Source organism: Chionomys nivalis, chromosome 2 (assembly GCF_950005125.1).
Source record: "Chionomys nivalis chromosome 2, mChiNiv1.1, whole genome shotgun sequence".
In the NCBI taxonomy this organism is placed as follows: domain Eukaryota; kingdom Metazoa; phylum Chordata; class Mammalia; order Rodentia; family Cricetidae; genus Chionomys; species Chionomys nivalis.
In genome coordinates, this window is record NC_080087.1 from 127,625,281 (window position 1) to 127,652,426 (window position 27,146).

The window sequence follows — 27,146 nt, forward strand, 5'->3', positions numbered from 1 at the left end:
TACCTTTATTGCAAGTGAGTAAAGAAAATTAGCAGAGATACACAAGACCTGGCAAAGTATGCATAATTATTGCAATGCATTCATATTTTTTCATCATTTCATACCTGAGTAATGTCTCCCTTCATTTATACCCTTACCTCTCTCCATCACCAACTCCTCTTATGTCTTCCCTCCCTATCTCAAGGTCATGTTCTCTTTTTTTATTGTCAATACACATGAGTGTGTGTTTAGAAATGACTGCTTGATATCTCAGACTGGATTTCACATATAAATGTTCTGAAGATACAGTAAAAGTTCTAGGGCAAAGTATCATTTAGTTCACCCTTGCTATTGCCAATTCACTTCGTTACCAGTCTTTTCTATTGATTTGAAGAATTGTTACTCACCTAACACTAAGTTACAATGAATAAGCAAGCTTGGATGCCTGACTGGGACTTTGAGGAGACCAAGACTTGTACTGAGAATTAGGCATCTTCATCCTCTGCGAACACATGGTTCCAAGACAAAATGGGCATAAATGAGCAGGTTGTATTTATGTATGTGTATATGGCTTGTATATATGAATGCATATGTGTATGTATATATGTGTGTGTGTGCAGATAGGTTGTAAACACAAATATAACATATATACGTATATGTATATCAATAAAAAGGGTATGAACTTGAAAAAGAGAGTAAGGAGTGCTAAAGGGGAGAGTTTGAGGGAGGAAGGTAAAGTGGTAAATATTGTAAATGAGTTATAATCTCAAATAATAAAAGAAATGCTTTTAAAGTAGCATGTTCCCTATTGCTGTTTTTCAAGTTCCTCATAACTATCCAGCCTGACTATCTCTAGAACCTGCCTACAAGTTTTTACCTAAGTGAGCATTTGCTCATGCAAGGAATGAAGAGGAAATGTTACCTGAGACAAGTGCAGACAGCATGGTTCAGTATATTTTTAATGTATGTCATTATTGATGCTTAAGAAAGCATCTTGGTATGTGAGCACAGCAACATATTAGAATCATTAAATTTATAGTTCTTTCATTTATTTCTAACAGAAAAAAAAACTTTCTCTCAGGCTGCCGCTTTAATTACAGTGGATGGCAAAGGTCTGCAGTGAAAAGACAGCACAAACGGGCTAGATTTTATTACACACAGGGGGATGGTTGAAGGCACGATAATCTAGGGAAGAAAGATGTTTGCTAATGTTTACATACTTAGCTCCCACTGGCACGCCACCAGCTTGGAGACTTGCTCTGACCCTCTGATTCTGAGAAAGTGCATCCAGATTCGCAGCAAGACTTCAAGGAGCACCAGATGATGGGGCAGATGGCAGATGACTAATTTGGCAAGCCTTGATGAGTGGAAATTGTTTGCTTTAATTGCTTGTCAAGTCCAGTACCTACATTAAAGTTAAGGGCCCAGCACTTGCATAAAAAACAAAATACTGCAATGCTAATTAGGACTGTATCTTAGGGGAGAGAGGCCATAAGAGAAAGATTAAGAGTGAATTCCAAATAAATAGTGGCAAATTAATATTATTTAAGTCAAATATAGGAGACAAATATGATTCCAAATAATTCACTCATTACTATTATATTTTTATATCTTTGAAATGGAAATTTTGTAAAATATAAATTAATGAGTGTGGAGAAAGACTACCATAGATCATTAATGAAAGTCCATTTTACCATTTTATTAATAGTTGCTTCATACATTGAATTTAAATTTATCTTTAATTCATAAAGCTAACGTGTGAAATATAAAATAGCAAATAGACTTATTAGTAAGATCAATTTGTGTTGAAAAAAACAGGTTTGGGAAGAATAGTTCAGAAGCATCATGCAGAGTGTGGAGAGCTAGCGCAGAGATTAAGAACACTTGAGGCTGTTCTAGAAGACCAGATTCCAGCACCCACCTCTGGCAGATCAGCCTGTAGCTCCAGCTTCAGGCTTACACCACCATCTTCTGGTCTCACAGGATACCTGCATATATGGGGCATACACATGCACACAAAAGTACACACAAATACACACACACATAAATCTTTATGCACAGCTGAGATAATAAACAAAACCAACTGTGTGTATGTGTGTGTGTGTAGTTTTTGTGATAGTCTTTCAATGTGAAATAATAGTTGAAAGGAGAAAGCTTTTCTATAAGGATGATGTTTGTATGAAGACAATATTAATAATCCATAAAGCTATGTTGAGAAAATCTCATTATATATTAAGTGAGATTTGAGGCCAACAATTTTGTATTAATATTGGAACAATGGGAATCATATGAATGATTTTGTTAGACAAGACTTAAAATTACCACAAGTTTTTGGTTTCTGATCTTTTTAACTGAATGGTGATTACGTTGGATGCCAGTTGTGAAGCTAGAGAATCCTGTGTCCAATAGTATAGCTACACTTGTAATTGAATCAAAACTAAATAGAATAATTGGCAATTGCATTGGCCTCACATAGATCTTGACACCTGCAGTTACATTTGAATGATACCCTGGGGAGTTCAGGTAAATTTAGGATTTCTGAAGCTTAAACTGTTGTAAATTTATCATTCAAAGACTTTCTAACAGTGTTGGCAAAGAGGTTGGGTGTTGTTAAAGTTGTTTGGGCTGTTGAAGAAGATTTTTCAATTCAGGTTTGATAAACAGCTTTGTGAAATCAATGTAACTTGATGGCTTAAGCATTGTCTTGTATGCATTGCCTGATTGTAAAATCGATTGACAAATGAAAGCTGTGAGGCATTCGATGAGAGCTTCATGAGGAGAACCACAGAGATTTTTATGCTTCCATCCAAACTAATTCCTTAACAACCAAGTCTGCCTCTCAAGATAAACTCTGTGTTTGATATACCATTGATTCTTCTCAGTTCAGATCAGAGCTAAATATAAAGAAATTTCTTACTGCCACAAAAATATTTCTTTAATTGAACAGCATATAATAACAAATGCTTCAAGACTAAGAGTGTTTAGAATAAAATATTGTGACTTTTGTTTATTGGAATTTCTTTAAGAAGTATTTCTAAATACACTTATAGTAATCTTACAGTAATTTTGCATTTAAGTAAAGTATATACACAATATGGGTTATCTTTATGGAGTTATTAAAACTTAAGTAGTAGCATTTTAAGTTATTTTTACGGTTTTATTAAGATCAGCTAAATGAGTATTATTTGAATATATCTTCATTTTAAAAATATTTGTTGGTTTTTATTTTATAATTCTGAGTATTTTGCATGCATGCATGTAAAGTGCACCATGTTTATGAAGGTGCCTGTGGATTCCAGAAGGGTGAGAACCTTTTAATGTTTGCATTACATTGTCTCATGTTAAACAATGAGTTTAACATTACGCTGGATAGTTTGATGTCAACTTGGCACAAGCTGTAGTCATCTGAGAGGTGGGAACTTCAGTTAAGAAAATGCCCCCACAAGGATTGACTATAGGTCAGTCTGGAGGGCATTTTGTAAATTAGTCGTTGTAGGTGGGGCCACAGCTGGACTGTGGTTCTGAGTTCTATAAAATATCAGGCCCAGCAAGCGATGAGGAGTCAGCACGAAAGAGACACCCCTTTCTTTCATGGTCTCTGCATCAGCTCCTGCTACCAGGTTTCTGAGCTTTTTAAATTTCTGTTCTGACTTCCTTCAGTGACGAGCTGACATGCAAGCCAAATAAACTTTGTTTCCCAACTTCTTTTGGGTCATGGGGCTTTCTCATAGCAGTAGTAAAACTAACTAAGCCATGAACTTAAAACTATCTGAATTCGATGCCTTCTTCATGCTATGCATTTCTTTTTAATATAATTGAAAAAGCAAGCATGCAACAATATTTAAATATTTCAATTAGAATATCAAATGTGAGTACCCCAAATGTGCTTAGTCTTTCAGACCAAAGGTCAGAATGCACTCAATATTTAAAACCCTCTTCATTTAGACAGTATCATGCTGATTTAAAATAAAAGTTTAGCATCATTGGGACTTAATTAAAATCGACATTTCATAAACTTATATAATAGTTTTTTCACAGATATTTTATTTTTATAGGAAGTGTTTTAATTTGCATGGAGCAATAAAATAGAGACCATGGACTAAAAGTTTTCTCAATGAGTTTCTAATGTATTATGCAAAGTAAAAGCCTAGCTTTAATCTTGATCAATAACAGATTTCTATGTGAATAAATTATGGTCACTATTCTGCTTTTATTGAATATTATTTATCAACAGAATTCATCTTGTTCTAGAACTTTTTAGTTTACAAAGAGGAGATGTCCTACATACCTGGTAAATTGTTCCATTGACCAAATTGACTCATTTTGTGTGGAATGTATCTTCTACAATAGCCAGACAAAGTAGTTGAAATTATTTATGACACAGACCATACAACTTTAGTTTTAATCCTCCTTTATGGATAATATTTTAGCTCTTGAGCCAATATAACTGTTATATTGTTGTTAGTGAAAATTTAACAATACAATTCACAGTCGTTTGAAATCCTACCTCCTGTACCTAATTTCTCAACCATCTTTGGGATTGGTCCTTCCTTTAAAGTCAAGATCATGACTTAATATATAGCTTTCTAGGCTGGAGAAATGGTTTAGTTATAGTCCTTGCCCTTTTTATAGAGGAGCTAAGTTCAGTTCCCATCACCTTTCAAGGGCAGCTCATGCCAATTATAACTCCAATTCTAGGCTATTTAATACTTCTCTAGACGTCCTCAGCAGTATGCACACATGTGAGTGCACACACACACACACACAAACACACATACACACATTGTCAACCTCTCATAAATAAAAATAGATCTTTATATTATATGTCAAGAGAGTAAGCAGAGATTACACTTTAGTGTCCTGACTACCCAGACCTGAATTTGAATAATCACACAGAAACTATATTAATTACAACACTGTTAAGCTGCTGGCTCAGGTGTATTTCTAGCTAATTCTTATATCTTAAATTAATGCATTTCTATTAATCTATGTATCACCACAAGGCTGTGGCCTACTGGTTATATTCTAGCATCTTTCTGCTTTGGCAGTTTCATGGTATCTCCTGGATTCCATCTGCTTTGTTAATAACCAAAGGCAATAAAGCATATTCATAGAATAGAGAGAAAAATATCCCCACATCACAAGAGTTCAGTGCATAATAAGCAAATTGCTGAGAGCAATTGGTTGAGTGCACACTCCCAAATGGGATGTCTTTATCAGCCTTACTCCACTACTATCACCAAGGTTTAGAGGACACAGTGGAGAAGAGCAAAAGAATGTATGAACTGAACAATAGGCCAGAGTGCGATAAAATAAAAACTGCTTGTCTTGAAACAACTGTCGTACTCATGAACTCATACTAAATGGGGTTGCTTACACAAGGTCAAGATAGCCAACAAAGAATAGCCAACAGGGATGGGGACATACCCTCCAGGACCACTCTTTACCGTGGAGCTACTGGAAGTTAATCCTGTTAGGAAAAAAAGAGTCATTCTTTTATTGAATGTATTCCCACTTGTATGTTTCCAAGGCTGTGGTGAATTACTAGTACCCATGCAACTACCATGAAGACCAGCAAAAAGAGGGAGTGCAGTTGGGGTTGGGTCTTATTAAGGGCTATGTAAGGGAAATTGAAGATGGGAAATTGGGTGTGGATATGATAATATTATATATTACATTGTATTTATTAATGAAATAATCAGTAATAAAATAATTATAGATTTAACCCTCTTGCATTTCTTGAAGCCAACTTGAAGATAATATGAAGTAATCAGACAAAACTGGTTCTACCCACATTGAAAGTAAAAGTTCTGAGAACGTGATCCACAGCATGTCAAAACATAGACTCTGTGGCTATTCTTACTTTCAAAGAAAGGAGTGAAATGTAATCTTTGTTTTTAGTGTATAAATTTCCATATGAAAACTCCTTACTCTACTACCATACAGAAAGAAAGAGATGGTTTTACATGTATATGCTATTATTTCAAGCCTGGCATAGTGTCTTTCTTGGAAGACTAAGTTATATTTGTTGAAGGTTTGAGACACACCTAGATAACAGGGAGTTTCATATAGCCTATGCTATAAACTCTATCCAAAAATAAGTGATTTTAGGGAGAAATAATCAGTATTGTGACAAAGTATCACAGAGTAAGGAACTTACTTTAGTAGCATTTACCTTCTCCCATATCTGCAGGTCAGAAATCTAAACAATGGGCATCCCCAGGTTCATATACCTGTTGAGATTCAGTCAGCATCTTCCCTTGCCTCTCTCCAGCTACTAATAATGACTGACAGTCCATGACATCCTTTATATTTTAGGTGCTTCATTCCGGCTTTGCCTTTATGATCACAGGGCTGTCTTCCTAGGTAGCTGCACTGCATGATGCTTCCTCCTTTGGCTGTGTGAATGTGTGCATGAGTAGTACGTGTACACATGCTCAGTAGTACAAGGACACATGGAGGCCAGAGGCTGATGCCACCATGTCTGTATTAGCCACTTTGCTACTATTTATTTGTTTGTTTGTTTGTCTGTTTGTTCATTCATTTATTCTAAGACCAAATCTCTCGCTGAACTTTGAGTTCTTGTCATTTTAGCTAGACGGTTTGCCCAGTAAACTCAGTGATATACTTATCTCTACCTTGTTCAACCCCCAGTGTCAGGGATAAAGAGAAGCATAATTATACCTGGTTATTTGTTTGTTTTGTTTTTACATGGTTCTGGGGGAGTTAATTCAGATCCTGAGCCTTGAGCAACAAATACTACTCAGTGACTTGTCTCCACAGCCCAGGGTCTTTCTCTTGAATGGGCATAGAACACATTGCACCAGGACTACCCACTGTTGCCTTAACTTGACCCTATTTCCTACAAATACCTGAGATCATCAGCTCATAGAGAGAAAGATTTGCAGTAGTTATGGTTTCTGAGGGTCTAGTCTATGGTTTTGAGTGCCTGTGGTGAGTTATTGCAACATATCACTCTTGAATTGGATAGGAACATCTCTCTATAGGTTTTGTCTACTATTTGAAGTTTCCACAACATCCCAGTAGTGCTGTGGATTAGATATATAATCATCTTCAAATTTTTTACATTAAAATTTTGTCATTTTTGGTATAATTACTAGTAAAACAGGATTCAAGATGGTCTTAAATGTTAAGAGTATTCCCTCAAGGTTTTTTCTCCTGTCCACCCCTGTGAAAATAACACCAAGCATAGTTACTTGTCATTTCAATATACAGGACATACAATTGTATATGTGACCTTTCTCTCAATCTCTGCTACCAGCATCTTTGAAGTTATTTGTGCTTTATTTTGGATATACTAATTAACTTACTTAAAGAAGATACATTTAAAATACAGATTTTAAGTTACTCATTAGTATTTAAGATTTACATTCCACTGTTTTAGCCTAAGGAAAACTGACCAGTATATTAAATGTTAAGGACTGTTTACATACCTATTTGTGTGCTGTGAAAACAACATTAAAATCTGAGGGTGAAAGGCAAAATAGATAGCACTACATACAAAAACCAGACATGTATGTGTGTACATTCATGGGCTGAGTTACGAACAAAAATAAAGTTTCATCAATCAAGTATGCATGACTAATATACGTACAAGCAGAACATTATGCTTTTGAAAACTCAAGAATATGCGTGTAGATGACTTGGGTAAGGTCAGCACTTTATTACATATCTTATTTGTAGTGTATTTATGAAACATTTCAAATCAAATTGCTTAACACATTTTAAAGATGGTATTATTGAGGTTGGTCTGCATGTGCATATTTATATCACTAAGATTATTTACTAGAACAACTTATTGTACAGTAGATAGTAAATAATTTTTTAAATATTGTTACTCTCATCTTTCAGTTGTATTTATGTGTAGAAATTTGGGTAGACGATAAATCTTAAAGAGAACCATATATAGATGAAATTAAGTCTTTTTCTCTGCAAGCTTTTGTATAAGCACAGCAAATGTGATTATATCAAGTATCCTCTTAAAATTTAATTAAAGAATTTCATGGAAGCCATTCTTTCTTTTCCTTGCTTGACATGTGTTATTAAACAAAAGTTAAGCTAATTTCTCTCTGGAGGGGTGGTAGTCTATGACCCTTGATCATGTTTTAAATATCTTGAGTTGGGATAAACTATTCAGTAGTGCACTATTATCTTTGTTCATGTCACATACAGGTTATATAACTTCAGGTGCATCTTTGTCTTTTCAGTGTGCGCAGGAACAGAGAATAAACTGAGCTCTCTCTCTGACCTGGAACAGCAGTACCGAGCCTTGCGCAAATATTATGAAAACTGTGAGGTAGTCATGGGCAACCTGGAGATCACCAGCATCGAGCACAACCGGGACCTCTCCTTCCTGCGGGTACAGCTATTTCTTTTTCTACTGTTCTTTTTGAGTGGGCATGATGTCATAATGTGCAAAGCGAGCCCTTCTAGATTAGAAATGGTAGCTCTACCCTTCTGCCAGGCAGAGTCTGTGACTGTAGGCAGAAGATAAGCAACAGGGAGGCACCTGCAGGAAATGGATAGGAATAGCAATGCCAAAGTGACTGACGACCCACGTAGATAGGTGCTGCCACCGTTAGACTGATAAAAAGATCCTGTCATGGTAGAGTGCAGGACACACTGCAAGTGCCCTCTTTTCCTGACAGGATGAGGACTAAGAGAGTCAGAGGACTAATCAGATAAGAATGGGTGGCTTCAGCTTCATCTCTTCTCTGCCTCGCTCTGTCACTCAGAGAAGAGGATGATGCAGAGAGCAATAGTGTCGCTCCTCCTAATTCAGGTCAATGCCATTTCTTTCGAAACTGTAAACCATCTAAAGTCAATTCAGAAGAAATTGCAAATAGATGATACATCTATGAGTTACCTATGAAAATTACATAGCATCTTTCTAGAAAGATAGGACCGTAGAAGACTCAACATCTGAGTTCTTAGCTCTCCTTTCTAAAATGCAGTGTATAGAAACTATCTTAGGCCACATGTGAAAAACGGAATGATGCTGAAGCAGAGGAAAACTATAGGAGAAAGCAAAAACAGGGGCAATGGAAGTAAACAGTCCCTCAGATCCAAACAGCGTGAGAGAGATTAGGAATGCCCTGTAATAGCTGTGCGAACGTCTTCCGTGTGTTTCACTTGATTTGCCATATTGCTAGATTTCATTGAAAATAAAAAGTGTGTATTTGTGAACATATGTAGCTACATAAACCTATATCATATATTTTCTTTAAATAATGCAATGTGAAAATATTTATAATTGTGTAATCCTTATAATCTTATAGTGCAATTATTGACCAATAATACCATTCTTTAGAATTTTAACCTCTAGAATATGAAAGTTATATATACATGTTTGAGTAACATCCTTTAAACAATAGGTCTAACATTCTTAGGAAACATGTTGAACTTAATTTAGTGAATGTGTTTGGGAAAAGTAAAATAAACCAGGCTGAGATTTCTATGTGGAATTAGAAATGGTTTCATACTGGTTCCTAAATAGCCTCTGTAAATTCTTATAAACTTTGTGCTAACCCATACACATCTGTAAGTTAATGTTTTATTAAAAATAATTTTAATAATTTTCTTTTTACTTGTTAATATATTTTGTTCATGTATATTTTGTTGCTTCATAATACAATCATTCTTAAATGTGACATATATTTATTGTTTAAAAATAATCTTAGCTCATCTACAATAGCAACTAATGCTTTTGACTTCAACTTTGTAGACACTTGAGAATACACATCTAAATAAATCACATGTGACTCCTACCTACAGCAAACAGTGCAATGGAGATGAAGAAAAAGAATGAGGCGGGGAAGAGGCAGAAATCTTTAAGAAATAAATAAATAAATAAATTAATAAAAAAAGAATGAGGGTAAAATAAAATATTGCATTGGAACACTACTGAGTCTAATGAGGAAATCATTTAGGTTATGTCAGCATTCAAGTGACATTTGATTAGACGAAAATGTCAATGACATTAAAAAGAGAAAAATTAACCAGTAGGCCAAAGGTAGAAGATTGCAGAGTCTCATTTTTTGTTCTGTTCCTTGATGAGAAAAGAGTAGTGACTATGAGAGAAGGGGGGAGGGAAGGAAGGAGGAAGGGGGAAGGAAGGGCTATAGAAAAAGAGAGAGGGAGAGAGAGAACGAGAGAGAGGGGAGAAAGAGAGAGAGTTATATACTAGGTTACTAAGTGACATGCTATTTAAAGTTTTATTCTGGCATATTCTAAAAGCCTTCTTCTAATTTGGAGTTTTATTTATTCTTAAAATCACCTTCTGGATGATCTGCCCTTACAGTAACTTTCTCATCACATAACTGACCACTAAAAACACATTAGGAACAGAACCCAAGCAATGAAGAACTTCTTTCTCTACATCATGCTACCCTTCCCTAGAAGTTCTGAATTGTGGAGGCTAATTGTAAAGTCATGCCAGTCTTTGTCTTGGTTCACATGGCCCTTAGATGTGCTCGTGTGATCATGATTTATAGAGAAAATTTTCAAAGATGTTCTCAATTTCCCTTTTGGAAGAATAGCTTAAATCTATTATGCATATGGAGAGGGAGGCTTAATGGGTACCAATTTCTTTCTGAATCCATTCCTGTCTTTAGGAGCCCCAGAAATTATTTTGTCTTTAGAAAAATGTCCCAATCTTATGTTCATGTCATAGCAGCATGGTTGTCATGTTCTGACATATTGTTGTTGTTGTTTTTTTTTTTTTTCTTTTTCTTTTTCTTTCTGAAAGCACTACCCGTTCTGTAATTTGTGTTACCCTCAGGCCAGGTCAAACTTATTCCATCTCTGAGCAGTCAGTATTTAGAAAAGTACCTAACATGAACTAGGTGATTTGCTCACTACAGAATCAATGGGTGTCCTTCTGTGTAGCATATTTGTATGTATATGTTTGTGTGTGTCGCACAAGTGCAGGTGTGTACAGATGAACACATATACATATGCCCATGCAGAAGCCAGAGGTTGACACCAGTTGTCTTCCTTAATTTCTTCTTGGCAATATTTCCTTGAGACTGTGTCTCTCACTAAACCTGGAACTCACCAATTTGGCCCTATGACACGCCAGAGATTGTTCCTTCCCAGGCCCTTCACTGCCAGCATTACACTCTACTCAGCATTTAGTGGGTACTCCAAATCAAACGGGTTCTCATCCTTGCCCAGCAAGACTGACTGAACCTCTCCTCATCCCCACTAAGAAAGTTTTTAAAACTATTGATTTGTTATAGAGTTGTTGTTTTTTTTTTTTTTTTTTTTTTTGGTTTTTCGAGACAGGGTTTCTCTGTGGTTTTGGAGCCTGTCCTGGAACTAGCTCTTGTAGACCAGGCTGGTCTCGAACTCACAGAGATCCGCCTGCCTCTGCCTCCCAAGTGTTGGGATTAAAGGCGTGCGCCACCACCGCCCGGCTTAGAGTTTTCTTTAATGGTAAAATGTTCTCTAAACAGCATGAAAGTCTGTGCTGATAGCCTCACGATTTCAGTGCCAACATATCCACAATGCCACTCATTTGAGGAAAAAACACAGGGTGTGTCAATTAGAAACCTGACTTAGAAATAGTTGGTATTAAAACCAAAAGCACTCGGGTTCTGCACTCAGGTTCCCTGTCCCCTTAGGTACCTGAACATAGCCATCCTTATCTTGTGGTTTGAATGCCAGAAAGAAATGTACTCCCAGTAGATGTGAGCCAGCACTCGGAAACAGACGCACAGAACAGAGAAAGAGAGTACTTTCCCAAAATATTAACATGAGACTCAGACTAGTTGCCTCCCCTGCATCTCTCTCTCTCTCTCTCTCTCTCTCTCTCTCTCTCTGAGACAGGGTTTCTTGAAAGTCACTCTTGTAGACCAGACTGATCTTGAACTCACAGAGATCTGCCTGTGTCTGACTCCCGATTGCTGGGATTAAAAGCATAGATCACCACTGCCAGCGTTTTTGTTTGTTTGGTTGGTTTTGTTTTGCTGTTGTTGTTTGTTTGTTTAAAGAAAACACATTTTACTGTGGCTGTTATGGGTTTTAGTGGAAAAATTTCTTTATGTCTTGACTAATGGCAGTATTACAAGTCCTTTTTACCCTGTGATTTATTTACTTTTAAAAAAAATGAATTGTTTATTTTTTATTTTATGGATATCTGTGTTTTGCCAATATTTGTGCATGTACGTCTGTGTGAGGGTGTTGGATCCACCAGGCAGTTCTGAGCTGCCATGTGGGTGTTAGGAATTGAATCCAGGTGCTCTCAAAGAGCAGTCACTGAGTCATTTCTTCAGCTCCCTCTTGTGTTCTTCTGATGGCTTGTTGGGCCTAGACATTTCATTCATTGGTGTCCATGAGATACTTCTGGAACTTGATTGTAATCTTATAATTTCTAACTTTGCCCATTAAACGGGATAAATGTTATTTCCTTTAGTATAACTGAAGTACTCCAATGGGTATCCCTCCAAGGATCTCAAAAAGAAATAAATAAATGAGCCTTTGAAATTAGATTGAAAATATGTTATGGACATAATTCAGTTGGTAGCATACATGTCTAGCGAGCACAAGGTCCTGGATTTGATCCTGTACCTCCAGTAAAGAGTACAACCTGGGTGTGGGAAGTGCTGGCCAGAAGAGCAGCTGATCAGGGATCAGGATCTTTCTTGGGCCTGTAGAGTCAAGGCCATCCTGGGAATCAAGAGATTCTTCAAAACAAGCATGGAAGAGGAAGAGCAAGAGCACGAGAGGTGGGAGAAGAGGAGAGAAAGATGGGGAATAGAAGCTGTGCTTTTTTCCTTTTAGAGACAGTGGGATGCTTTGGAGACCCTTGCCTTTTTCTGATAGGCGACATCACTGCCGAAATGCATTTCAATGCATTGTTTTCAAGAAGTTTTCATTATAGAAAACAGTCTCCTTCCACATATTTTTCATACAACTTCCTTTTCCTGAATTTCTTTTAGGAAGGATAAATAATCTAGTTAACTGTTTTTAATATTTGACCGCTAAGCCAGCACACAGTTGGCTAGGAAGAAAAGAGGCTGTAAAGCTTACTTACTTTATACTTTATCACCACCACAAGGGGAAGCATAAAATAGAAAGCAACAGGCATAAAACCACAGATTTGGTGTTACTGTCCTACACTTCGTGAATTCTCTAAAACAAACCATGGTGTAGCCAGTAATGGGATTGAAACATTAGACCTCTTACCTCATTAGAATTCTGGCTAGTTTCTCCTCCTTTGTCTTCCATTCTTGGCAAGTGCTGACATTCAACAGTTTAGGTCCCCTAGAAAGGTGCCTGACTCCTCAGCTTTTATACCTTAAATTTATTTTTCTTTTCTTATACATCCATGTTAGCTAATACTGTTAACTACCAGCAATTTATAAAATATTGTTGTATCTGCTGTGCTCGTAATACACTCCATCCTCTGCTATAATCTTTGGCTTCATTTAGCTGTGTGCACATGGTTTTGAAATAGTCTACATTAAGATTATAACGATAGAAACATAATACTTGGTATATTGACCTGAAATAGTAATAATATCACTAGTTCATTGGACCTGTTTATCCTATCATTCAAATAATTACTATACATGAAAAAAGAATAAAAAATAAATACAGAGACTGATTTAAAATAACAGCATCCAGCTATCTACTTATTCTATCTTGTCAATCATGTATCTATATCTATTTATCTATCTATCCATATGTATATCTGTCATCTATGTACCTATCTATCTATTGATATATAAAATTTGTTAATGATGACTTTGAGAAAGTAAGAAAACATAATTTTAAGATGTTGCTATATTTCCTATATATATATATATATATATATATATATATATATATATATATATATATATTAGTGTTGCATGCTCTAGTGAGCATGTACCATCGTTTTAAAAATGCAATCTGCTTTAATCCTATATTGACAAAACTGAATATATTTTAAAGTACAAGGGAGTATGCTACATAAAGATTTCTGTCAAAACAAAAACATCCCAGAAAAGATGTATTTTTGATTTTTAATCAAGAAAGTATTCTATCCTCAAAATCAAAAAAAAGACTTTGAATTCCTTCCTTCCTTCCTTCCTTCCTTCCTTCCTTCCTTCCTTCCTTTCTTTCTTTCTTTCTTTCTTTCCTTCTTCCTTTTTTCCTTTCTTTCTTTTAAAAACAGGGAATATGATATAGTTTATTCAGAACACAAACACAAATTACTATGACTTTTGCCTGGAAACACAAATTCAGGCTGTTATAAACATCATATTACAGCACAGTGACAGTTTCTAGAAGTGCTACAGGGCTTTGGCTGCATGATCCTCGACTTCCTTTCCCACTCTCATTCTTAGAAAAAGTTTTCCCTTTTGGAAACTGTTGCTGTTACTATCCCTAACCATGGATTCTGGTCTAATTCTTTGCTGTAGAACACAATAACCCACCCAGTGTTCTGGTTGATATTTGTTAATCTGATACATATATTTGGGAAGAGGAATTATAATTGCGAAAATGCCTCCATTTAGATTAGATGTCGGCAAGTTTGTAGGGCATTTTATTGATTAATGATTGATGTGGTTTGCTCAAGCCCACGGTGGGGCTAAAAAAAAAAATCATAGAGCCTTTGAATTTCAGATAACAATTTAATTAGTATTTTATAGTAATATGGCTCTACCATTTTTAAGATATTGTATATGTTATGTGTGTATGGTAGTGATGTGTGTGTAGGTGTGTGTGTATGTATGTGTGTGCTTCTTTACACACATATGTGTAGGCCAACAGAAGGCATTAGGTGTCTTCCTCTATTGCACTCCACTTTATTATTTGAGGGTTTTTCCTACACTGGCTCTTCAAGAAGAATCTCGGATCTTCCCAACTTTCCTCTTAAGCTCTGAAGATAGAAGAACATATAGATATTCCTGCCTTTTACAAGGATTCTAAAGATATGAACTCTGTTCCTCATGCCTTTATGGCAAGTGATCTCATCCATTTAATCATCGCCAGGGTTGTTTCATCATACCATTTATCAGGATATATATATATATATATATATATATATATATATATATATATATATATATCGCTGTTGTTTTCTCCTAGATAACAAATGACTCTATGTCTAGGTGTTTATGTTAAGTTTTGTGCTGTATAACATTAGTTAGTAAAATAAGAATTAACTTTTAAATATAAACAGTTGACCTACAAAGTATTTAATTGGATGAGAAAATGGTTCATGTAATAGTTTGTTTAACTAATGGCAAGTCCTGCTTACCTGTGTTTACTTTATTTCCCATTATATATGACAGAAAGACTTATGTGGGAGAAAATGATAGAAATAGGATGAGAAAAGTAGTCTTATTAAAAAAAAGCACCAAATTTGAAAGAAAAATATCATTGTATCAATAAATGAATGATCTATAACATCATACAATGGCCCTCATTTGTTATTTTATTGCATTTACCAAAAGGATATGCAAATTTTTGCTTGTAGTGTGTGTGTGCGTGTGTGTGTGTGTGTGGTTTATACATTTTGTTTGGTTTATAACATGGTAGATTATATGATAAGCCTGGATTGCTTTTTCCAAAAAAAAAAAAATCTAACAAAAAGATGTGCATTTGTTGAGTCAGTTAATAAGACTATCAAGTCTAGTATTTATATTCTTTAGTTATTTTTCATTGAGTAAAATGGTCTATGTTTTGCTTCCATGTTATTAACGGTTGCAGATTTTAAGAGAATGACATAAAAATCAGCATCCAAATATTCAGAACCTTCAGTCGTTGGGCTCAAATCATCTATGCCTTCAAGGAATGTGAGCAAGAATTAAAATAAGACATTGTCCTCTATTTTATTTAAGTAATCCTTGTTGACTAGATATGGAATACTGTCTCTGTTGTGAAACAGAGCACGTTTCCTGTACTCCGGTGATGATCTCTAGGCTGAGTGAGACAGGAGTGCTGACCAGGATGAAAGAATAATGCCTCAACGTGGCAGTGGTTCAAAGAAGGCATGCTGGTTTAAATGGAATTTTCATGGCTTTGAGAGTTTCTGCATCTTTCTTCTAAGATCATTAAACATTATGCATATACAGTTTTGTATATATGTATTTACAGCTGGCATTTAAATTGAAACTAGATTTTCTACTAAATCTAATCATGGAACTTATGTTACATTTGGAAAGTCTGTGTAATTTACACTTGGCTTAGGAAAATATACTTTTTTGTTTAGAGGTTAAGTACCATGTAATCTGAAAGTATACATTGACCTAAAAACTATCATTCAAAAATTTTATGAGAAAAATTAAAATCCATATTTTTATTGAGCTGTTATTTTAAAATATTTATATTTTAAACCACCTTCTTAACTATTTATATTAAATATTCAATAAAATGTTTAAGTGTTTTCTCTCTGCCTCAAAATTATTAATAACTTGAGGACCTTTGACCAGATCAACAGAACCCATATAAAAACTGACGAAACATTTTTGGGGACAGAAGGTTATCTGGGCCTTGTAAGTCAGCCAACCTAACTGAAAAAAGAGTTTTAAATTTGGAAATTAAAAAACAAACAAACAAACAAAAGAAACAAACAAAAAAATTAAAACACATACACACACCTTAAGAGAAAAAGACAGAAATTCATTAATCAGACTATCTAATGGCTTCTTTTGGACTTTGCATATATGTCCATTCTTACACACATGTGCAAACGTTTATATACAATCCATATATACACAAAAACTAGTGATAAATAAAATAATACCCATGTTCAGAATTGACGTTTAACAGTAAATAAATATTTTAAATATTGAAAAAGGAAATGGAAATTAGAAATATATGAAGATTTTCAGCTCTAATGTTTACTAATATACAACTATATGAATACAAGAAAGTAAGCATTTATGTTTAAATGAATGGTCAACCTTTCTTTATAATTGAGAATTATATTAACATGAAATACTAACTCTGTCTAATATGTCTATAAATTTAGTTAAGATATTTCTGTGGTTGTGTGTATTTGGTGCTTACATGGGTCATACAAATGTATACACTTGTGTTCACATCCAAGGACATTGGGAGGCTTCCACCATTCTCTGCCTTATTGCCAGGAAGCCTGAATTGCAAGCTTTCTCTTTTGTATAGGTTGTTTGATACACACACTCTCAGTATCGACATGGCTCTGTTCCACAGGTCTGGGGTTACAAGCACTTGTGCTATGCTGACTCATTTACATTGGTGCTGGGAATTTGAACCCAAGTCCCCATGCTTGTAGAGCAATGGCTCTTAACCAATGAGTCATCTCCACCATCCCTTTGAGTGATTATAAGATAATACTATAAGATATAATTGCTACTAATAAAATCTCATTATTTATTACCAATAAGAATAGTTAAAAATGAAGTTCATTTTAATTCACTAAACTATAATGGATTCTCAAAGAAAGCTGTATTGTATTGAAATATATTTAAATAAAGAATAATTTATTATGATTCTGAGAACATGCAAGGAATGGGGACTGAATCATTTAAATTGTCTTCTAGTGGGAGTACGGTGATTATTTAGGCTTATTTTAGCCTTCAAACAAGAACAGTGCAGGTAGCAATCCCATTTTACCTTGTGATTATTTGTTCTTCTGCTCTCAAAAGTAGGCTATTTCTTTACTTCTTGTTTGTATAAAGCAAGGATTTTTATTAGTTTTTTTTTTTATAAGCTTGTAATTACATTTTCCTTTCCCTTCCCTTTCCTCTTCCAAAGCTCACATGCTCTCATGTCACCTTCCAGCTTGCTCATTGAATGGCCTCTTTTTCTTTAATTGCTTCAGGTAAAAATTTAACATGAAGAAAAGATCTTGCAACAGTCTGTGATTCTAAAAACCAAACACTAGAGTACAACCACATAAAACTCTTGAAAGTTTAGAACTGTGTATATTTTGTTAGTTTTAATTCTAAGTGAGACACCTCATTGCCTTTCAAAGAAAAAGCCTGAATTAAACTCAGTGATAATTTTGCATGAAACCAAGTCAATTTTAAAGGTCTCTCTTTGGTCACGTAGAACATAATTTAAAGGTCAGAAGTATAAAAATGAAATGTTAAAACTCTTGCATTTAGAAACACTGTAATTATTTCTCTTGATCTCTAATTTGAATCCATTCACTGTAAAATAGTCTATTAAATATGTAATGAAAGCTGTAAAAATTAAGGTATTTGTTTTGGTAAATATAGGCCTTATCAATTGGTATCTACTTTATTTAATTCTACCTGAGAATCAAAATACATTGTTGAATTTAGATGGAAGAAATTTAAAACAAGTCGATGTTGTATTTGTCTAGAAAAAAAAAAGATGGTGAGAGTGAATGAAATGGAGGTAGAAAGAGAGGGAGAAAGTCACAGAGAGAGAGAGAGATAGAGATTAAAATTCTGGTCAATTTTCAAACTGCATTATAATCATTTCTTAGAGAAACTTTCTTAACTCCAGTGTCTTAGTGATTTCCACTCATTAAGGATATTCACATTATCCTGTGTTTCTTTCTGAAAATTCCACTACAGCAATTATTTGAACATTTTTATCGAGGTTCCTAAATAATTCATAGCAGGATAGCTATGTGTATTCCCCACAAAATTTTAGCATTTACCCAATCTCCTATCATACAGTGGCTGCTCAGCAAGTGTTTGTGAAATGAATACATAAATAAACTTTATAACTAGAGAATGATTTCTTTTACATAGTCAGAGGAATAATATACATTTTTTAACTATTTATTTTCTAACTTGTGTTCTCTATAGCATTTGGTTGACTTTGCTGTATGTAAATCGTCTACTTCATGAAATTATTTCCTCAGTCAGAAAACACACGGTTTTAGTAGTAAAATTTTTGGAAGTATAATATAGATACTTACACATATGTCTAAAGACTTAATAAGTAGGTAAGTGGTGCAGTTTATGGCCTATATTGATTTGGCCTTCATGACCTTCAATAATCCTTCTCAGATTTTCCTTAGAGTCTGAGACTCTTTTATATGTCAGATTCTTTAGAGGAAAAGAACCAATATATTGAATATATATCACAAAGACTATTTATTAGATTGGTGTACATGATACATGTTGGGTAGTCCAATGATGGAGAGGCTGGGAATCTAGAGACTAATTAGTCCTCCATGAGGCTACATGCCATAGCAGATCCAAAATGATGATGAAAGCCAAGATAATTCCTCAAGGGAGAATGGTCTACATCAATGTTGGAAGATCGATGAAGCTAGATTCTGATACTAGTCAAGCATGACATCAGAAATAGCAGCAGCAGGCCAGATGCACTTACAGGCCAAGAGGAACAAGAAGCAAGCAAAAGCAGCAGAAGTTTCTGTCGTGCCTTTTTATATCTGGATCTCCACAGAAAGCTTTTGCCCACTTTTGGAGAGTGTCATTCTTTTTCAATCTATTATTTAAAGAAATGTGCTTATGACCTAGCAAAAACTGTGTAGTTTAGTTAATCTAAGACACAACCAAGTTGTTAACCAAGATTAATCAGCATCCTTGTCCTAGCTGGTGTTAAGTGTAAATGTAACAAGGTCTATATTCATCAGAAAGAAAAGGGTCAAGTTAGATCAGGTTTGCCTGTGTGTATGACTGTGGAGGGTTGTCTTGATTGTTAATGGATATAGGAGGACCTCATTAAATTTAGGAATACTTTTCAATGGGAAGGCAGTTCTTGCCTGAACCCCCACCACACACAAAACCCTGCTAGCTAAGCCCAAGCTTCTTTGAGAGAGCAGTCAGTATATTCTCATGGTTTCTGCTGTATCTGTATTTCTTTGGCTATACCTGCCATGGACAGAGGCAATGCTATATGGAATAGCAAGTTGACTTGCCTTCAAATTCTTTACTTGACTTTCCTCACTGATAGAGTATGATTTGAAACTGTAAGTTGAAATAAATTCTTTGTTCTCCTAAGTAGATTTTGGTCAGTGTTTTATCACACAAAGGAATTGAACCTAGAATATACCTTTCATTAACACGTTTCCATACACAATCTTACTTTTAATAAACAAGATTTTGAAATTGTATTACATTTCCTTCCGTGATACAATACATTTTTTGCTTCTTCGGACAATCACATGCGTTCTTCTGACTCATTTTTAGTAGGTCATATATTTCTATGGCATGAAAATGCTCCCCCAGTTTGATCATATCCTCATCCCTACACTAACCAACAAGACAAACAAAGTTAACGCCTCCCTGGTTTGAAGTATATGTGTGTATGTGTAACACTGTATAGTATTATATCAAATGCAAATAAATTCCACACACACTTTTAAGATGTGCTCAAATTACATAGAAAACATTGCCGATATCTTTATTGTTTACCCATGCACAATAAAAAGTATCTTTTTTTAAATCACAAATCCACAAAGAAGAATGACATAAATAATTAATGATTGAATAGTAGGAAGAGAATTAATGTTGTAAACAAGGTTTGTTTCATTTTGAGAAAGTAGGGACTCTTCATTATAAAATCATGGAAGTATTCCTTATAGAAAAACAAAGAAGTTAATCTAAGTATATTTCTATCTAGAAAAACACATTTACTTTTTACTCAATTTTCAAATTTAGAGGTAAGAAACAAATAAAAGAAAATGGTTTGTGGCATAAGAAAAGAACAGTTGAGAGGCAGCAGAAATAAGGAAGTGTTAGGGGTGTAGAAGAGGATGGTAAAGATCTGGCAAATTTTACAAACAGTATGTTGTTAAAATGACAAAAGGCTATGATTGGAAAGTACAGCTTAAAAAATTAAATCCATGTTAAGAGCTTGTAATTCTTATTAGTGAAGAAGGCTGGAATGTTTCAAAGAGATCAAGTGCAGTCTAAGCTCCCTACCCAATGCTTCCAGGTTGCTATCTGCTTCAAAGGAAGAGATAACAAGGAGACAAATTAGGAATTAAGAGAAAGTTTATTATAGGACAATAATAACATTGACTGAGGATTCTTATTCACAAATTAAGGTTGAAATGATTGAAGATATCCAAGACTGTGTTGGAATTTCCCAAGAAGAGAGCTTACTTACCTTTATGGCCTTGGGTTGTCTGATGTGACAGGAATCAGGTGCATGATAGAAGAAGGTGATTTTGCATGATTAATGATATGGGACTGCAATTATCAGGAAACGAAGGACACTTGTCAGCCGTGTTGGTCCTAACATTTTTGGTCTTGCATTCAGCCTGTAGCAGCTTCCAGTTTGCCTGCTGTTTTCCTGTGCTTACTTAGCCTATCTCAGAGTGAGGTTGTGAAGTTACAGTTAAAATCAAGGTATATCTTCATTAATCATGCTATGAAGGACCCAAAAAAGCTCAAACTGAACAGCCAGACCATGGACCATGGACCATGTCAGCCAGCTTCCATCATAGTACAACACACTTAGGAAAAGAAAGCTTATTTTCATTTTTGAAAATTCTAGTCCCAGATTTGCAGACAGCATGGCTTTTGCCTGAGACTAAGTGGAGAGAGGAACAGGCTAGGTTTCCTCACTGGAGGAATGTCCCCGTTGACCAAAAGACCTTCCAGTATGTTCCACCTCTAAAGGTTATACCAGCCTCTAATGCAAGCATCCTAATTTGATTTTGTACACTATTCAGTATCAAGAATTTAACAGACTGGGAAATGCCAAATTTGAGCACTTGTCCTGAGAGTAACAGAAAGGCAAATAAGCAATATGGTGTCCATGGTATGTGATGGCAGCTTTCTTGAATGTGTGTAACTTTGGGAAGCTTCCGGGTAGGAAGTTTGCTTTGTATGCAACATAGGACATATTCTGGTGCAATCACAGATCAGGCAGGGGTTGCTGGAGAACGGAAATACCACTAAGGCATTTCTAGCCTAACTTTATTAGAAAGGACTAAACAGCCACTATGTTTGCTTTAAAGCTCCTTTTTAGATGCAGCAAAGAGTAAGTTAAGTTTCACAAATGGAAAGGTGTAGTTAAGCCTTTTGATGTCAAAAACAGAGTTGTCTTTCAAATGATGTAGTTGCCTAAAGAACTTGGCTTAACCTTTTGTTTGCAGAATGTAATTGCATCACATTAGAATCAAGAGAAGGAGCCTCCTTTTCATTTGCAGGGATTTGGTTAGAGAACCCTTCTGATAATAAAATACACAGTAGAGTCCCACCTAAGAAATCCCACTTGGATGTCCTGCCTACTGGTTAAAGGACTTCCTGCACTTTCAAGGACGGGCACTTGGATGGGCTGTCCTCCATTCTCATTCTGGATTAGGGAAGACAGCAGTGACAGCAGTGACCACTTGATTGTTCTCCATAGTGTAGCCTATTGAAGAAGCTTCACCAGTTGTTGGAGCAGTTATTCATAATTGTTTATTGTGGAAAGCGGAAGACACAAGTTGCCAGGCATGAAGTCCACATAGAAGTAAATGTAGTAGCAGGAGAGAAGCAGAGAGCTCCAAAAAGAATAACTTTGGAAGGGAAGAGTGAGCTGCAAGTTTCCTGGGAGCTGGATGTGTGTGGTGAGCAGAGAGGAAGTCAAGGATACAGGAATATGCTAATAACCAAAGTATGTGTTAAATGGCTCCGTAGTGTTTTCCAAATAGCTTAGATCTTTTTATCTTTTGAGTGGAATAGCTTCACCTTGTCAACCTTTGACTCCGCCTTTCAAGATTTATAAGGCACCTTTTGCCATAGTGTCTTATATATTTATGTATAATTTGTCTTTTTAATTGAGAGATTCTCTGCATCCTAGCAAAGCAGTAGGCTGATTACATTTTGCTGATGAGGGTTCTGAGACACTCAAAGGTTAACTGGCTTGCTTGGGGTCATTTATCAATAGGTGGCAGAACTTAAAATCAGGGCATTCTGAGGACTTTTACTGGAGATCTCATAAAAGTTCACCATTGTACATAGTTAAGTTCAATTTTCCTCCCTGCATTCTTGTAGTAGAATCCATGCTTAGCATAGTGGCTTATGAAAAGGGAAATCTAAGTAACTGCAATTTGCTTCCAAACAGAAATGTTTCCCATGGTTTACTAATATTTAATTATTTGTTGATTAAAGTCTTCTACAGAATGTGCATATGAAAGAACTCCCCATATTGTGCCAGGATAAATGATGCTCAAAGAGATGGTCCATTTCAGCAGCCAATAAGAAACTTAGCACAAAACTCAACAGTTCCTCTCGTGCTACATTAAGACCATTGTGATCAGATAAAGACATGAGATTATGGGTTGAATGACTGACCAGAATGTGTCTATAATAAGCAATTGGGACACTGTATTTTCAGAAGTATGCCTCAAAATAACAGATGAAAGAGTGGGTGTGTTGGCCCGGAAAGAGGGGAAAGGAAGTACATATCCTTACTGTTACACATATTTGAAAGACTCTCATAAAACAGGGAGTGGCATAGTTTCTCACTGTCCTAGAAGTTTATAATTAGGCATAAGCTTAAAAGAGGCAGAATTTGGCTTTAAATAAGGATTTTGCTAACAATTAGGGCATTCTAATAATATAATGGAGTGCCTTGTGAGTTCAGGAAAATGGGCAGGAACTTGTCACTGAACACCTTGTATTTTCAAGGCACAGAGCCAATGGTGTTATAAAATACCTGAAAGAAAGGAGGAAATGATGAAAGTGTCTACCATACTGTAGGTAACCACTTGACATTGGTTAACTCTTTCTCTACGTGCTTCATATGTGTGGATATATGAATATATATGTACGTACCAATCTGATAATAATTAGCATCATCTTTGATGTCAAAGTCTTACAGAGGAATATTGAGTTTTTATAAAGTCCCAGAAGGACAGGAAACCTAGCTAGGAATTGAATGGACCGCTCTGGATGCTATGTTATGCCAATTGTTGACACAGAAATTTGTTCTCTAATTCTGAAAAGGCAGTTGCAGCGGCTGTTAAAATGTTAAGAAGCTTGGGTGCTTTGTCTGTGGAGTGCTAAAGCTTATTTATTGTTGTCCCAGATTTAGGTTTTATCTTGGCTTGGGGGAGTTAACATTTTACTGATCTCCCCTTAATAACAGTTTTGCTTATTAGATCATGTCAGGAGATGCATCTTGATCTAGGCTTTAAGCTCTGGAGTTACTCTAAGTGGAAGTCTCCTGTAAGCCTTGCCTGTGCTTCGTCTTGCTCTTTCTTTTCTATAACTTAACATATTCATAACTTAGGTCACAGTGCTTACATCAAATCATTAATAGAAAAGCAGAAAATACTGATCTTATATCCTCTACCCAATGGTGTAATCTGAGATGGATTTTTTAAAATTTTCTCCTGTGAATGAAAACTAGGATGGTGTTGTCTATCTGTAGAAGATATTAAACCACCTTCATAACTGTGATGTCCTCATGCAACTATTTCTTTTAATTTTCACTGCAGAAATGCTTTTCTACATACATGATTATATTTGAAACTCAAAGTCAATGTTACTGTAACAAAATGGCACTCATGGATCTCCACACCAGTAAATATAAAATAATAATTATCCATGTAAATAAAAACTATGAAAGCCTGAGTCTCAGATTGTGAGGATTTCATAGTTTTTGCCTTTAAAAAATAGCTATCCACAGATTTAATGAAAAAGGAATTATCCCCTAAAATCATTGCTAAGGAATGGGTATCATGGGAAAGTGGGACTTTTGATATATAGTAGCCAGGAGCAAAAGGAGTCCCAGGTATGGTTCTTCAGGAACACAAAGGCATCCTCCAATGGATAAACTGAGGCAGATGGTGTGTCTCCAACCCTTCAAACAGCTATGGAAGGGGGATTCACGGGGACCAACTATCTAGGAGTGACTGTGGCTTAAGGAACTAGAAGGCTGGGGACTACAAGCAATGAGTAAGGTTCTTGGATGCTTTCATAGGCCTTAATAACTTCTCAACCTCTACATTCTTTACATATTCAGTTCAAATTAGTTCAGAATGAGAAAAATGCTTTCATTCCGTCTCTCAATTTTAGTATTCCTATTGCTGAACTCTGGAATATGACCTGGTGAAGGTTAGATTTTTCTAGTATAGATTGCTCAGTTTTGTAGTATTCAAGTTTCATCATTTACTTGAAGCAGTCTCATTAAATTTCCATCAAGAAGCTTAGAATTCTTTGATAAAAATAAAAGAAATAAATATTATCTTAATTTAATAAAATTGTCATTTCTGTGTTTAAAAGTACTTTGAATTTTAAAAAAAGTTTTGTCTCTTGACCCAGAAACATAATACATTTCACTGAAGCTATGCCTAATCTTATTCTTTTTTATAATTTTATTTGATTAAATTTATTTTAAACTGATATTTACCATAAAAGTATAATTATGCATATTATGAAATATGTGATTTTTCATATCTCAAGTATTACATAATATTGAAATGTGGTTAAAAATAATTATCTTCTAGATAATTATCATTTTTATCTCTAAATCTATAATTTTTGAATACATATAGTATTACTTTCATTCATATTAGCCCTACCGTGTGCTCTTAACTAAACTTAATTTTCTTCATCTAATAATTATATTTTTATAAAGTACCATGACCACACATTGGGATGGTATTTTATTATTTTTTTAAAATTTCATTTATACATTCAATTTCTGGTCTTTAATATAATTAATACAAGGCCATACATTAACATTCTGCACATAACCTTCACAGGTACAAAGTGCTGATTTTCTAATAGACTAGCCAATCAGGCACTCGTCCCTTGGCCCTGTAACCAAATCTAGATAAACAAATAGTGATTAAAAATTGACTCACCCACACATCTCATACACAGCACTAAAATGTCAGCAGATTCTGAAATAAGATGATTAGCAATGCAAATGGCTCTCCTGTAGCTGTGGTTTACAATGAGCAGAATAAACAAAGCCCCGTTCCTTTGAGAATAAAGGCCCTCCAAAAATGTTCTAATGACTCTTAAGGACTACCTTGTTATCTAAATGCATAAGAGATTCTTTGCATTTACTCAAGGCTTATGTTTCTCTATAAAAATCTTCCTTTACACTTACTCAAGCCAAATGATTTCTTCTTCCCGCCTTCTTTGGCCTTAATCGCTCTGGTATTTACCTCTACTTGCTGCATTTCAATCACACATTTGGTTGGCCATTCCCTTGAGCATCAGGTCGGATGCATTAGTGGACACTTGTGGTTTGTGAAGTACATTTAGTGAATCTATGCAGAAAAAGAGCACTCTTCTCAATATGTACGTGAAAGCACTTTAGGGATGTAAGTTCTCAGAGAGAGTAATTAAGGCTGTAGAAGACCATCAGCTTAAAGACAGGAAAAGTAGTATATTGTGTCTTCACCAAAACAAGGAGTAAGTTGAGATAAAGTGTCTTAAGGCATTACAACAACATGACTGACTCAGGACTAAGAACAGAAAAAAGGTTCAGTACTTTGGCTTCTGTTGTCCCTTCATTAAATTATCCTCCCAGATTTGGATGCCGGTGATTGTAATGGAATCCATTGAGGCAACAAACCATTTAGTGAAGACAGCAGCACTATCAATTCGACCTACTGTAAACAGCAATCCTTAGGTTAGGCTTTATAGCAAACACACACAAAGACACACAAACACCAAACTAAAATTTTTAAAAAGTTACTTCAAGTCAGTGAAAACTATTAATGCACAATTTATTGCTAGAAGTTCACTTTAAAATGGAAATAATCATCCATTCCCAATCAAACAACTGTTGTAAAGCTATAGTGTATGTCTCTTATCAGCTACATGCAGAGATTCTCTGGAGATGGGAATCTTTTTGGTCACCCTTATCTTTAAAACAATACTGACATAGTATAGATACAACTATAACTTTAGCTAACCTTTCTAATTGTCCCCAGTCTTATAACTATGGCAAGAAGCACACACATACACACACACACACACACACACACACACACGAGAAAGAGAGAGAGAGGAAAAGAGAATGGAGGGAAGGGGGGGAGTGTTAAAATGTAATTAGTGTGTCCAGAAAAAAAGAAAAAAAAAAGAAAGATATATAGATTTGTCTTCTGAAGTAGGAGTATTTTAAATGGCTTTGCCTTTGAGCTAAAACTAATGTTTTCAGATAAGATAGAGTTTATATATAAGAAAGCAAGAAGAACATATTTTCATGTCCCTGGAGAAATATTTACTTCCTATCTACGCCTGTTACATACAGATTGCAAATATGTT

The 27,146-nt window shown here is 35.2% G+C and overlaps 1 protein-coding gene across 1 annotated transcript in view; it reads left to right on the forward strand.

The window, feature by feature from the left end:
* Positions 1-27,146, forward strand: part of Erbb4 (erb-b2 receptor tyrosine kinase 4) — a 1,078,513-nt gene that overhangs the window by 363,451 nt on the left and 687,916 nt on the right. Inside the window, exon 2 of the mRNA XM_057755450.1 lies at positions 8,208-8,359. Within this exon, the coding sequence (XP_057611433.1) occupies positions 8,208-8,359 (152 nt within the window). The remainder of the gene's footprint in view (positions 1-8,207; positions 8,360-27,146) is intronic.